This window comes from Homalodisca vitripennis, chromosome 4 (assembly GCF_021130785.1).
Source record: "Homalodisca vitripennis isolate AUS2020 chromosome 4, UT_GWSS_2.1, whole genome shotgun sequence".
In the NCBI taxonomy this organism is placed as follows: domain Eukaryota; kingdom Metazoa; phylum Arthropoda; class Insecta; order Hemiptera; family Cicadellidae; genus Homalodisca; species Homalodisca vitripennis.
The window spans coordinates 67,872,384-67,888,758 of record NC_060210.1 but is presented as its reverse complement, the minus strand read 5'-3'; the positions used below and the strand labels follow the sequence as shown (position 1 = coordinate 67,888,758).

Genomic DNA, 16,375 nt, shown 5'->3' with positions numbered 1-16,375 from the left:
AACGTGATTGCAGAGTCTCGCCGCCCGTTCAGCTGGTTCGTCGCTTTGTTGTACTTCCGTGTTTTACCTCTACATTTCTCCAAACACAAAAATTCAACAAAAACAAATATTATACCAAACTAAAACTAAACTCTTTATTGAAAAAACACTCAAAACTTGTTTTTATTCTTGATCACATTCCGCCACCCAAAATGCGAGTGCCTCGAGATAGTACCTATCAGTAAAATATCAAATTCTAGAGGGGCTGATCAGAAATATAAGTTGATTTGTAATGGAAAGGCAATTATGTACAGTGCAAATCATGTGATGCCGCTCGGCCTGCCGTAATCTGGATTCTCGAGAAAGATAAGATAACAGCGACAAAAATACCGATCACAATACCTGGAAATGCTTGTAAGTTTGTAATTTTGCAATTAAAGAGTTGTTTTTTCGTTCTATCATGTCTATTTCTATAAATTTATATTTTTGTGTTCTTCATACTGGTGTGGTCGGTATAATCCCAAAGTACCTAAATATGATTGCATACTATGCATTTTTTTTTTTTTTTTTTACCTTCTGAGGGAAGAGGACACTTTGTCCCCGCACTTACTTACTTTTATTTGTGCCCTCAAAAACCAAGGCATACTATGCATGTAACATATCTTAACCCTTTGAGTGCCAAGTATTTATTGAGTGGGTGTACTGAAAAGTGCCAGGTATTTTTCTAATGAGTGCAATTAAAAGTGCCAGTCCTTTTGAAGGCATTTTGCAAGGTTTCAGTACAAAAATCACAGTTTGATTATTTAATAAGCTATCAACATACTGTTTTTGTAATTTTTCTCTGAAAAGTCTGCCTAACATTAAGTAACAAAGTTACTATCAAATTAAATTTAGGAATATAAAAAATGGACTTACCACGTCAAAAAATTCCAAGATTTATTTAAATTTCAATTTTCAACCTAATTGTCATTACCAAAAAAATCATATCCTTTTCTTTGTCCACATCACTGGAAAGAGTATTCAACTATCTGTAAATCTTCAAAAATGTATATCATTATCTTTAATAATGAGTGAGTTATACAAAATTTAAAAAACTAATATCACATTGTTTCCGGTAGCCATGTCAAGCAAATATGTTTTTATGTGAGTTCTAGATTGATTTTCGTTAAAATTCATTTGATTGGAAGTTTACTATAACAATTTATTTTGAAAATAACAGTTCTTTACAAACAATTTAATATAATATTAGTTTTAAAAATATTAAATTTTCAATTTTTAGTGGTTTTTTCCTCGAACGTCGGAAGTTGGCACTTTTCGGCTAACTTTTGATGTCCGGTAAAATCGGATGTTGGCACTTTTCAGACAACTTTTGACGTCCAGTAAAATCGAACGTTGGCATTCAAAGAGCGAAGCATTCAAAGGGTTAAATTGACTTTACCAAAAGTAGTTGACTAAAAAAAGTGAGTTAGAATGGTATACCTCCTCTCTTCAAAGCATACTGAGAAAAGCAGTGAAAATATCTTTGTTTTGATGTTTAATGTGCACTGACCACAGCATTATTTGTTGTATATCTTAAAAGCTATTAACCTTTTTGAATACTACATATTTTCAGAAGAACCTCAAAAGCATCAGACTTTTCCCCAAGTGTGTCGGAGCAAAAATACAACTTTTGCAATGGTTCACTAAAACTCTGTATGTAATTTGTTTATTCTAATAATTCTTTCAGTATGAACACTTATTAATGTGTTGCATATTTTAATAAAATGATTCATTATATATTTATGAACGAATTTACTTGTTTTTATATTCTAAAAGTATTTTTATAATTATGCAAATTTGTGTTTCTTTATTAATTAAATATTGTATTGACATCATACAGTTTTTTAATGCAGTTCAGTATTGATATAACAAATAATAAGAATTGCATTGCTATGTTAAAAGTTCTTAATATTGAGGTTTAATCAATTTGAGATTATATGTGACCAATATTTCTTATGAAATGGATTCTTAATGCTGAACGAGAACATATAAGGATCAGATCTTAACCTTTATTTTACAAATGATTAATTCTTGCTCAGTCATACATAGATAGCTCATAATTAATCTCTTACTTACAATTTTCTTAATAATTCTCACTAACATGGAGGGAGTAATGTCTAATTTTTATTTTTGGGTTTGTATTCAATTACTTATATTGTAACAATTCATGTACAAATTTCACATTAAGAGATATTTTGAAGGTCTTCTATGCCACATTCTCACATAAAAATATGAATACATAAAGAATTATAACAGTAAGAAAAACATTTAACGTATAATTGGAACAGTAATGATGTGATCAACATGTTAAGATAACTCTTAATAACTCATGGCTGAATGAGCTGTGCTTCTGATTCATTGTGATCTATAGTTTTTGAAAAACTGCATCACAACAGGAATTGAACGATGGAAAATGCGTTAATTAGATTTCAGCTTTATTATATGTAGAGTTTGTGTACAATGAATATTTGTTATTTTAAAGTTAATATTTCTTTCCTTGAACCATAAAACATTATGATCTATTTAAAAATCAAGGGTATTATTAACACTGAGTATTATATACATTTGTATGGGATTTAATACAAACTAAAGTTGTGGAATTTGTTATATTTTAGTGTGTCTTATGAGGACTACACTGTAGCAAATAAAAAAAAACTTGTAATAAAATGGCAAGTATTAAATGAACTTTGAAGTTATATACAATACAACACAAGCTTTCTGCATAAACATATTGGAATTCAACCTGTAACCTCAAGTTTTTTTAGATTACGCTGATTTTAAGATAGTTAAAACATTGTTACTTTATTTCTCTTGTCCTTGTGCGATTTGCAGATGGAAGAGTAATAAGTTTACGTTGATTTTAATTTTTACTCTTTTTATTAAATGTATGATATACAACAAATTTGTTACACAACCAAAATAAAAGTTTATGTTATAACTATTCCGAACATTAGTTAACATGTTGAAGAATTTTTCGTAGGTACCATTTTGCCTGATGGTTGGCTCAGAAGTGTACAGCTCCGAGATTAAGAAAACTGAAGTTTTGATGGAAAACTTTAGACGTGCAATTGGTTTAAGGATCAAAGAAACCAAAGAAGTGTATGAAGGGGAAGTAACAGAGTTGACTCCAGTTGAAACAGAAAATCCCATGGGCGGTATGCTACATTCTATTTTATATTAATCGTTTTGTATGTGTTTACATATCTTCTTTTTATTTTCATGGACAGATCTATATTTTTATAGTTCTTAAATTTTATTTAAGAAGTTCTGTAATTCATAAACTATGGTAATTCATTGGTATATGTTGAACAGCATCACTAATAATAATACTTTTTATAAAAGTATGGAAACAGATTAAAACGTTTGCTGCTAAAAATCCCTATATAGAGTTCCCAATATGCTGACATTTTAAAAATATATTTTTACTTACTTTTGGATGAAATATGATAGAAATATATGAAAATTACTCATAAATTACAAAATTTATCACTCTCTACCATTTTGGGGATGCGGTAACTGTGGTTACCGCTAGCTCCTGAGGACAGTCTTCCTTGCCAGCTGGTAACTTTAGTTACCGCTCGCACTAGGGAACGCCCTTTTATGGCAGTGGGAGTATTCCAAATGAATTGTATTTTATTCGTTTTAGACACATATAAATAATATTTATACGTAAATGTGAAAACCAAAATGAATGTAAAACTTTATAAAAATGTGAAAAAGTTAATATAAATCTCCGCTAACTCACTCAAATTCAGTTATTATTTACAAAAATGTAGTGAGTAACTATAGCAAAATATATTTAAATATTTACTTGAAATGATACAAAAAATATTATTGTACATAAATTTATAAAAATGTATTCCAATCCAGTTGTGAGCGCTCCATTGGCATGGGTTAGTCTCGTAATCAGGATTCTAAACTTCCGAGTCCGTCTGGTACTCCACATCGTCCATGTTGTCATCCTTGTCGTTTGAACTCAATACTGGTTCTGTTGTACGCTTTGAACTTGGTTACTGTACACCACTTGGTCCCGGGGGAAGATGCATTGTGTTGCACAACCACTTACTACTATAAAAACTTTAAAAATCGTTAAAAATAATGAAAAAGTCTAATGTGAAAACGACATGCACAATCTCCAAGTGTTGAAAGACGCTGCAGCGTCCATTAAAGCAAGTCTCTTTTGTTCCGGTATTTCCAATATTATGCCGCAACTTAAATGTTATATATATTAGGTATGGTTAGAAAGACCGGATTCCAAACTTTAATTTGATATAGTATTAGATATACTGGCACTAGTGGAACCCTTACAACCAGTTCATCCACCTACTGTACTACCTCCTGGACCAAGTGGAGATCTTCCACACCGGATTGCTCATTTACCAGGCCGTAGTGAAAGACTGTGTGCAGTGTAAAAGTAACCCCTTTGTGGGGTTCATAGGTAGTGTTTCCCTTACTTTGAACATTACTGGAGGCCTCTCAAACCAGGAAGAATGAGGCTGGCTCTGATACTGACTAAAATGCAGTAAAAACGTGTACAAAAAAGTTTTGATCAGCAATTAGTGTGTTTTTTAGGAATAATACATATAAACCATTTATATTTTTGTTCAGAATTAAATTTTAAACAAAATGGCTATTTTGGATTTGTGTTAAAAAATTAAATTTAGTAAAATTTACTCAGCCTAACATAAAACAAAAAAATTTGAATTTTTATTTTACCCATTGGTTTTTTACATCTATCCAAGGTAAATTTTTCATATTATTACCATTCTATTCTATGGGTTATGTAGTCATACTTATATAATTTAAAGTATTTTATATAAATTTTCTTTTGCAAACATACAAAATCAGTAAAAATGTCTCGCCATTTAGAGAAAAAAGTACCGTCACTCGGAGGGTTAACCCATTGCGGATCGTATTGCTTGGCGCGCGGGCACGAATTAATTTACGGTCAGCGGCCGCACGAACAGCAATGGTGCGCCACAGTATCGCTCGCTATCGTATACTAGAATATTCAGCTGTGAAGATATTCATTCAGATGAAACAACGACCTGCTGGGGTATCCGTCATGTAGGAACAATAACACGTGAGCAAGGTTCCGGGGTGGCAGGGATGATGTCTGAATCATAGTCTAAATAAAGCGGCTCGGGCGAAGCGATTACAACATCCGCGCCATTGTCTAGACTAAACCCGCCAATATGTACGTCTGCGTCGTTTAGTTGTGTCACTAACCTCAAAAGTATTATAATAACAACTTAGGAAAACACCCAATCATAAGCGCTAAAAAGCAGAGAGTAAACTCATATGAATGATTTTTCAACTTCGACATACAACTGCGATCTGTAGGATATTTATAAAACTTTTGAAAACTCTAAACGTAGACCGTTGTTAAACACTCTTAGTAGACAAGTGAAGACGATCGCCCGATCTATCAGACATTAAAAGAACTATTTGGAGGGAAATTTAAAAGCAGACTGCTTTTGCGACCTGAGCTCGTCATCGTGCCGTTAGGCCCGGCCACTGCGTGACGAGCCCAGCTCGTCAATGATCCGCAATGGGTTAAATATTATTTTTTTAAATAAATTGTATTGATATTTCCAAAATCAGAAAGCAGCATATCCCTTAACATGCACATGATTTTTTTATCATACAATTCCAATGTATGTGTAGAAATTGCAGTTTTTTCTCATGTCCTGTATGAAAATTGTGTTGATCACCAAGCCTCTCTATCATATTTAAAAGATTATAGTTTTGATTGATGTATATGAAAATGTATATGAACAGATATATCATAGCTTAAATTCAGTATTGTTGGTTGTGCTTATTTTTAGAGAATAAGTCTAGATAATTGAATGAGTGTTAGCAAATCCTATTACTTGAGAAGCTGGAAAAAAATTAATTTCTGTTAATCTGTGAGCACAATATCTCGAAATGAACTGATCTAAAGATTTAGAGGTATATAAGCAACACTGAGTTCGATGATGGTACATGTTATACCATGTGATTTAGATTTACATTGGTCTTATAAGTAACCATGATGGCTCAGGACCCTATCAAGGATTATACCCAGGTACTTGACCTCGGTCTTCAACTCAATGGAAGAGCTTCTCAATAAGGATGGAACAGTACCTTCCAACTGACGCCTTCTTGTAAAGGCAACCACGACAGCCTTGGTGGGGTTGACACTAAGGCCCATCTCATCACACCAGTTCCCCACCATGTTTAGAGCAGCATTGTTCAGTTCCGTGACTGTTGTGTTAATCACTCATAAGAATCACAATGTCATCTGCATACCCCTGTGCAAAGACACCACTGCTGTTCAAAGACACAAACAGGTCTTCCGCAACTAAGTTCCACAGTAGAGGAGAAAGGACACCACCCTGGGGACAGCCCTAGTCCTTGCACTGGTGCTTGCTCCCTTAAGAGTGGTAGTAACCACCCTATCTGTGAGTAGGGCCTTTATCCAGTTACATATTTGACCATCAATAATGCCCAAGGCTCTTTCATCCTAATTATATTTGTTATGTACTAATTTACTAATTATAAACTCCTCTATTTATTAAAGTAACCATACAAATTCAGAATATTTTGGAATAAGATTAGCGTATTTTAACTTAAGAATCGTGTTTGAGATCCGATTTAACATCTACAAAAAAGTTTATACCATGTTGGAAAAGCTTTTTCTACAAGTTTTACACATGGTTGTACGTACAAATTCATCAAAACGTTGTTATATACATGAATTACTTCTTTTATGTGACATTATTTCATTATTTTACCATTTGTGTTATATCTTGAACAATACAACCCGTTAAAATAAGCAATGCTCGTATTTTATTTTGCCCACTTGGTCTATTTTGATCAAATTTTATGCATTTTCATTGATAAATTAATAAATTCTGTCTGAATTGCTGATGTTGTATTCAGAAATTGCATTCCTTGCATTTGAATCATAGAGCCTAGACAGCATGTGTGCAGGAGATATTTCCAAATATCACAATAGTGAACAAATCCCTTCAGTTGGCACATTTTAATTATGGGTAAAAGGATGATAACTAAGAGCTAAATAAACCATATTCCAACTGGAAATCATATTTTCAGATCATATTCATTAATATGATATGAAAACGATAATTCATGAGGTTCCTATATGCACTATTTAACCATGATTATGATTTATTAGTAATCTGGACTCTCCAAGAGATGTAGAAGAGAGTGAAAACCTTCTTTTTTAAAATAATTGTTATCTTCGACTAGTGCTGCGGTATTTCAGGACAAAGAGCCACAAGATGAACCTGAACCCAATGCCCTTTGTACAATTGTAATTCCTTGCTTTGACAAGTCCTCATTCTTCTACAAGTTTGTTACACCTCAGAGTCAAAACCCACTAAGAGATGAATCTTTGCTGTCCTGAAAAAAAAATGTTTTAAGAGGAAACAGAATCTACTTTGGCAATAGCAAATCAAACACCAAGAACCTTGTTCGAATGTATAATTACCAGTGACATGATTGAACATATAGCCTTTCTGGACTTAATTAATTAATCAATATGTTTCCGAAAAATCAGGAAAACTGTACATGCTTTCTAATAACCCGGGTGTTTCATGTCAGTTGCCTTATTACAAAAACCGTGTACCAAATTTTTTCGGAGGGGTGTGAAAAATGCATTACTACACAAACGCTTGGCCTTACCATAACCAAACGAACAAGTGGGGGCTCTCCAATAGGTTTTTCCTGAAGGCATACCCACTAAAAAACATCCTTTTCTCTTTTTTGACTAGCCCGGAAATGGTGTCCCCAATACTTTGGGCTAGGCCTTTTGCTTCACTCTTATTCAAGCTCATCTGGTTTCCTTTTTTTCTCTAAATTGGTTGTTCACAATCTAGGATCAACTTTTTCATCTATTTGGATTTTCTCCACATATTTAGCCACCATATTCTAGCATTCCTGTCCTCTGAGCATAACTCCAATGATAGTATGCGGTTGAAGATCGTCCTGTAACTGTGTCAATCATCAGTTCCCTTCTTTTTTCTGTCCATCGTCTGCACCTAAAGAAGTTATGTTCCGTATCATCTCGAAGTGAATCTCCAAAAACGCAAGCGGGCAACTCCTGTTTCCCCATCCTGTGAAGGTATGATCCATAATAACCATGGTCCGACAAGAACTGAGTGAGGAAGAAGCCCACTTCGCCGTGCTGTCTCTCCATCCACTCTGTGATGTTAGCAATTAACGTTTTCATCCAACTTCCATGGGATTCAGCATCCCAGCGAACTAGCCACCTCTACAGGCTCACAACTTTTGTAACTCGCTCTGCTTCTTGAACTCCAAGCTCTTCCTTGCTGTCAAAAACATATTTTTTCTTGCGCCTTTAAATCTAGGCGATGATCTAAACCGCTGACTCAAGAGATTGTCCTGTACGAGCTACAGACTCTCAAAGCGGCTTTTCTCTGAACCCCATTTTCTTTCAACTCTTCCAACGTGGAGTTGAATGGCTGTAGAAATTCTTTTCTGTGTGAGCAGAACCATGTCAGTTTTTTCATGCATCCTCTAAGCTATGAGCAACAGTGACTGCAGCTATGTCATCAGCATATCCCACCAGGAAAGCTTCTGGAGACATGTGCAAATGCAAAGTTCCACCGTAGGAAACGTCTCACAAGTTGGGGCCCAAAATGGAACCCTGAGCAGCCCCACTTGTGATCACCCTCCTGTGTTCACCATTTGATATCATAAAGACCAGCTAACGATCTGTCATGTAGTTTTGCACCATCCTAAGCAGATCTGACTCTTGAAAAACTTAAGTTTTTCTTCTTGCACACCTGTATTCTAAGAGAGCTTCTTCTGCAACATCACCTGCTTTCCTTCCTCCGGAATGCTCCTTTTTGCCATCCATTACAAATTCCCTAACAATGGAAAATTTGCATTGGAGCGTTGTAGGGATAGAGAAGGAGTGTATATTGAAAGTGACAATAAGTGATTATGTTAACAATGAAATAATGAATATGATCAGTTTTAAAGAGTGTTGTTGCCCCACGTTGGCTGTGTCATTATGCTCCGTATTGTTGTTTAAAAAATGTTCAAACTTCCAATTCCCACGTCGATGTGTCCTATGCTGTGGAAATTGTATAGAGTGTTGTTGGAAGTATACTGAGTGTTAGTGAAAGTATACGTTACATGTCACGAGGCCTAGGTCTATATTCATCTAAGTTTTTAAGTAGGTTAAATGATTGTGCAAATTAAATATCACTGTATTGAAGGCTCTGATAAATATGGTTATTTATATCAGGATAAAGTTCACAAATGTTCACTGGGTTCTCATCAATCACTTTGATTTTAATAAATTTTGAAATGTAATATTCTCTGAGCTAACGCTTATTTTCTTTACTTACCACACTTCTTCGCAGATGGGATAGTCAATCATATTAAAACAAAGCAAATCACTTTGATACGTTAATTTATTTTGATGTGATACAAACAACTAATTGTGCTCACTTTGCTTTGTTGTTAATTTATTCACTAAAAACAATATCCCATCACCTGGTTATAACTTTTAATACACTATTGCACAATTCCGTATTGCATCACTGCCAGGTGGATCTACACGTCCTCTCTGCTTCAGCTCTCCAAACAGAAGGAAGATTGACAGTAACACTACGTTTCGAGATCTGCAAATCTGATCTCTTCTTCAGGTAAAGAACTAACCTAATACATAATTACAAACTAGGTTAAAATAAACAAATCTTACTAAAGCGTTGTGGCACGCCTGAGTCAGGAATCACAACCTACATGTTGTATGTCAACTTCACTAACACTAAAGACATGCACTTAATAAAAAAAAAAACTATATACAAAACACTAATCATTAAAACTAAACTACGGAATACAGGTCACAATATGTCTTCACCTCGTCCTACTAACCATCTACGACTGACCAGAGGGGGTAGCCAATGGTAATCGTGACGGCCGGCTAAAACAAGATGGCGGAAATACAAGGGAAGGGGAACAGGAATGGGCCCTTTCGTTATTATTGGTTCATGCGAGATGAACTTCTTAAAACCATATTGTGACTCCGCATTGGTTTATTGCAAATATCCGATCCGTTTGATACTTTTGGTATTCTCTTTAGTTCATTTTTTAGAATTGGCAACCAAAGCGGCCTAATCTCGACTGATGGTTGACTGATTGGTTGGTCTGCCAATTTAATGTATGTTGCCTCAATTAATTTCCTTTTGAAGAAATGTGGTTCCCGATGTATTATGTGGGCTTCATCCCAATTCATATGAATGGTCTTCGGACCAACAATGGTGTGCAATTTTTGACTTTTCTGTGAAACCCTTTCTCGTGTTTTCTTTGTGTTCTTTTATCCTTATGTTTAGTGGTCTTTTTGTCTCGCCTATGTATTCCCTATTGCAGCTACATTTTATTACTGTAAACACAGTTTTTGGAATCCTGTGTGCCATTTTTTGGTTTTGTTTTTACGAGACTTTGTCTAAGAGTGTTGTGTGTTTTAACGCGGGTTCTAATGTTGTACTTTCTACCTACTCTTCTAATTTTCTCCGATAATCCCGGCACATAAGGGATTGACATAAACGCAAATTTATCACAATTCTGTTTTTCTGACTCAGGAATTGATTCTTCTGGTTCGTTTGCACTTATTAATTACTAATTGAGGGTATCCATTGCTTCTGAGATCCGATTCAATTTTCTTAAATTCTTCTTTTAGTCCATCTTTATCTGAGCACAAGCTCTTTGCTCTATCAAACAACGAGTAGCTACTCCTTCTTTGACAGATTTTTTTGATGGTTGGATTGATAATTTAAATATTTTCCTGTGTGTGTTATCTTTCGAAAAACAGTTGTCTTAAGGACATCCCTATCTCTTAATACACACACATCCAAAAAGGGAAGCTTGTTTTGGACTTTCCACTTCCATTGTGAGGCGGATGGAAGGAGAAATACTATTAATGTGATTCAAAAAATTATTTAATTCAATGTCTCCATGAGAAAAAAATAACAAAGGTATCATCCACATACCTCCACCAAATCTTCGGTTTGAACTGAGCTGAAGCCAAAGCTTTTCGCTCGAATTCCTCCATAAAGATATTGGCGAAAATAGGAGACAGTGGAGAACCCATTGCCATCCCCTCATCTTGACGGTAAATTTTACCCTCTAACTCAAAATAATTGCATTGAGTGCATAGTTCTAACAGTTCCATAATTACTGGCACGGGAAGTTTAGTTCTATCCTTTAATGTTTGGTCTTCTTTGAGACGTGATTTAATAATTCCGAGAGTTTCTGGAACTGGTACATTTGTAAATAGACTTTCGACATCAAAACTTACCAGTTTGTCAGTTTCAGTCAACTTTAGGGATTTTGACTTCTCTACGAAATCCCTGGAATTTTTTGATGAAAGAGTCAGTTTTTCCTACCAATGGTGTTAAGATGTCCAAGAGGACTTTAGACAATTCCCTGCAAGGTGAATCACGAGAACTAATGATGGGCCGGAGAGGTGGGATGGTAGGTTTGTGGATTTTGGGAAGGCCATACATGGAGGAATTTATGGAGGAATTCGAGCGAAAAGCTTTGGCTTCAGCTCAGGTCAAACCGAAGATTTGGTGGAGGTATGTGGATGATACCTTTGTTATTTTTTCTCATGGAGACATTGAATTAAATAATTTTTTGAATCACATTAATAGTATTTCTCCTTCCATCCGCCTCACAATGGAAGTGGAAGTCCAAAACAAGCTTCCCTTTTTGGATGTGTGTGTATTAAGAGATAGGGATGTCCTTAAGAACAACTGTTTTTCGAAAGATAACACACACAGGAAAATATTTAAATTATCAATCCAACCATCAAAAATCTGTCAAAGAAGGAGTAGCCTACTCGTTGTTTGATAGAGCAAAGAGCTTGTGCTCAGATAAAGATGGACTAAAAGAAGAATTTAAGAAAAATTGAATCGGATCTCAGAAGCAATGGATACCCTCAATTAGTAATTAATAAGTGCAAACGAACCAGAAGAATCATTCCTGAGTCAGAAAAACAGAATTGTGATAAATTTGCGTTTATGTCAATCCCTTTATGTGCCGGGGATTATCGGAGGAAAATTAGAAGAGTAGGTAGAAAGTACAACATTAGAACCGCGTTTTTAAAACACACAACACTCTTAGACAAAGTCTCGTAAAAACAAAACCAAAAAATGGCACACAGGATTCCAAAAACTGTGTTTACAGTATAAAATGTAGCTGCAATAGGGAATACATAGGCGAGACAAAAAGACCACTAAACATAAGGATAAAAGAACACAAAGAAAACACGAGAAAGGGTTTCACAGAAAAAGTCAAAAATTGCACACCATTGTTGGTCGAAGACCATCATATGAATTGGGATGAAGCCCACATAATACATCGGGAACCACATTTCTTCAAAAGGAAATTAATTGAGGCAACATACATTAAATTGGCAGACCAACCAATCAGTCAACCATCAGTCGAGATTAGGCCGCTTTGGTTGCCAATTCTAAAAAATGAACTAAAGAGAATACCAAAAAGTATCAAACGGATCGGATATTTGCAATAAACCAATGCGGAGTCACAATATGGTTTTAAGAAGTTCATCTCGCATGAACCAATAATAACGAAAGGGCCCATTCCTGTTCCCCTTCCCTTGTATTTCCGCCATCTTGTTTTAGCCGGCCGTCACGATTACCATTGGCTACCCCCTCTGGTCAGTCGTAGATGGTTAGTAGACGAGTGAAGACATATTGTGACCTGTATTCCGTAGTTTAGTTTAATGATTAGTGTTTTGTATAGTTTTTTTTATTAAGTGCATGTCTTTAGTGTTAGTGAAGTTGACATACAACATGTAGGTTGTGATTCCTGACTCAGGCGTGCCACAACGCTTTAGTAAGATTTGTTTATTTTAACCTAGTTTGTAATTATGTATTAGGTTAGTTCTTTACCTGAAGAAGAGATCAGATTGCAAGATCTCGAAACGTAGTGTTACTGTTTTTCTTGTTTCACTTAACGATGGCAAATGTCCAGGAAAAAATCCTGTTTCCTTCACAATCCTTCCATCGTCAAAAATAACCTTCAAACAAAGAAGAAGGAAGATTCTCGGGCCAAAACCTTGCGTACTGTCTCAAACAATGCTCAACCCCTCTCCCGTTCAAATTAGCATCTTCACGATTGAATATAATTGAATTCTTTACTCATAAATTATCGAATTTTATCACGTTCACTATAATTGATCAATTTAAGTCTTTCTATGTCATCAGTCTTGCAACATGTGCTTTCTGATGTCATCAATACGCAAGTCATTTTATCCCACAATTGGCTTTTTTGCGTAATTTTATTTGGTACTTTTAGTAAAAACAAATTATGGTTATGTTTAGCTCAGTTTAATTATTTGAATTTGTTCCCGTATAAAGTTTAACATATTTCTCCATTATTAATTAAATAAATCTCAATTCCAATAACAAGTGATTTACTTGCGTCACGGTCATTTGGTTCACCGTCAGCTAAATCCCCGCGAATATTTAAATGTCGTAATTTGACCTGTCACAATAACATTTTTTTATGTCAGTCTCATTATTTAATAGCCACACTTTGTGTGTGTATATGTCATAAAATTGATAAAGTTATTATGTTAATGATATTATTCATTGTAGTTTCTATGCAAATATAGAAAACATAGTTTTTGTGACATCTGCATGGTTTCTTTCTACCTGAGATGGTTCTTTCAAACGCATTTCATAGAAAGATTTATGTTGTGTCATGTGTACTTGAAAACGGAATGTAATTAAAATTCTTTGTTTGTTTATGGGCAAATATTTTGCAGGGTACGGCAAGACTGTGTCTCACGTAATTATTGGACTGAAGACTGCTAAAGGCACTAAACAACTAAAGCTGGACCCTAGTATCTATGAGTCTCTACAGAAGGAGAAAGTGGAGCCAGGAGATGTGATCTACATAGAGGCTAACAGTGGTGCAGTCAAACGACAAGGCCGTAGTGACACTTTCGCTACTGAGTTTGACTTGGAGGTGATCATTATGTTTGCAAAGTCAAATCTATTATTTTTTATCAGAAGTCTTAAATTTCAATGTTTATTGTTATATTTTTAGAGACATCTTTTTACCCTCTGCAACTATACAGTATGTGAAATTTAGAGTATGATCGTATATTGAAAAAAAAGAAATGGTTGATATGAGCACATATTACATCCTGCTTGGTTTTATTTCTATCAGTCTTTGTGTTTTATACTTGATTGACACAATATAACATTTTAATTTTCTGTATATGACTAGGAGGAGACATTAAACCTTAGGATAATATATTAAATAACATTGTAGTATAAATCTTGAATTACTTAACATAATACATACATTATACAACTACATGTTAAACCTGCTGTCCTCACACATCACTATTCAAAGGCCTCATTCAGGCTGTAGAATACCCTATTGACTTAGTAGATCTTCCTGTGTTTTTTAGATAGATTTTGTGTACAAAGTAAGCCTATTGCAATTGTCCGTACCGGAAATATGTTCATAACCTCTCCGAGTCCAAAACAACCCTCCGATCATAAGTTGATATATATATATATATATATATATATATATATATATATATATATATATATACTCTTCCAAATAGTTCAAGAGTTGAAAAGAAAGTGTTCATATTTTCATTTTTGAGTTTCCAGTACCCTTCATCAGAAACATGCTGATTTAATGATACAAACGAACAGAAATCTAACCAAGAATTTAAAACAACCAAAAAAGAACTTTTTAACAGATAAAAAAAATTTGTGTGTATGTATATATATATATATATATATATATATATATATATATATATATATATATATCATTTTAATAAAGATTGAATCACAGAAAGTACATGCTCTGCAGAAACTTGATCCCAGATCTTTGACTTGCCAGGCGCATATGCTGCCACTACACCATATAGCCCTTACTTTTTATGATTCACCCTTACCATTTCGTCCCATATGTGCAACTAAACTGTCATGTGTTAATACGGGTGTAACAAAACTCTACACAAATTTGGGATATTGTTCCATGGACCAAGATAAGCTAAAAACCAAATGCTATCAATTGTCTACCTCTTTTCATTCACCGTCTGTGTTTTATTTTTTAGTTTCAAATACCAGTAATGATAAAAAACTAAAATTTGGTACAATTATTTTTATTATACTCGCAAATCAGGAGAAAAATTAATATTTACTTTTATCATGTCATGTTTCAAAATTGCAGATGGTTGAAGTATTTTTACTTTAATACCGTAAAAACCAATACAAATATGAAATTGTATAGAATAATACAAGTTGCTACATCTAATGACAAACACTGTGACACCTAGATCATAAAATCCGGTCATTAAATAACGTAGATATAAGCTTTTTAACAGTTGTAATGCATGGTTAATGATACTGTGATTTTCATAAATATGTATGTATTGATAAGACAAATATCTGTGCAAATTTTAACGCTATGCTGCAATTTAAACTTACGAATTTATCAAATGTTTAAATAATACATAAACAGATGTTTAATAAAACGAAATAGAATACTTATTTGAACTGTGGTTTCTCAGATAACTTACTAAAATTTGACCCGTTAGTTGCTAGACATTCCTTATACAGGTATAATATTAATAACAGCCACAAATATACTTTTTATCGTTTATTACTTTTAACTCATATCTTTTATATATTGCAATTGTTAGGCAATAAAGATGTACTAATTTGCAATTCCTGCTACATGACACTTTGACTATGGCAAATGCCTTATGGCACTGAATAAAACTGATACTGGTTGTCTCGCTAGATATAGAGCTGTTGGAAAGTTTCAAAACATTTTATGCCAGTGTTGAAGTTTGTAATTCACTGTTTGAATTTTATACTGTATTATTGTTGTATTGACTTCGCTAAGTTGTTATGTTCAGGCGGAAGAATATGTGCCGTTGCCCAAAGGAGATGTCCACAAGAAGAAAGAAGTGATCCAAGATGTCACTTTACATGACCTGGATGTTGCCAATGCCAGACCCCAGGGGGGTCAGGACATTCTCAGTATGATGGGACAGCTTATGAAGTCAAAAAAGACAGAAATTACAGGTATCTGTGTAAACAAATTGCATAGTATTAATAAGTTATGTATGTTTAGTTTTTCAAATAAATTAAGTAATATATTTATTGAGCCAGCATTGTTCAGTGTGTAAATTCTGTATTTCATGACTACATTAGCCCATCCAAAGCAGCAATGAGCAACAAATAATAGAATAAATAAATATGAGTATAATATGTCTCAACATGCAATCTACACACTTATTACAACATCACACTTC

The 16,375-nt window shown here is 34.2% G+C and overlaps 1 protein-coding gene across 1 annotated transcript in view; it reads left to right on the top strand.

The window, feature by feature from the left end:
• The window catches only part of LOC124359460 (ruvB-like helicase 1), a 30,091-nt gene that overhangs the window by 3,091 nt on the left and 10,625 nt on the right, over positions 1-16,375 (top strand). The window contains exons 3-5 of the mRNA XM_046812213.1: positions 2,999-3,173; positions 13,850-14,052; positions 15,977-16,145. Coding sequence (XP_046668169.1) covers positions 2,999-3,173; positions 13,850-14,052; positions 15,977-16,145 — 547 coding nt within the window. The remainder of the gene's footprint in view (positions 1-2,998; positions 3,174-13,849; positions 14,053-15,976; positions 16,146-16,375) is intronic.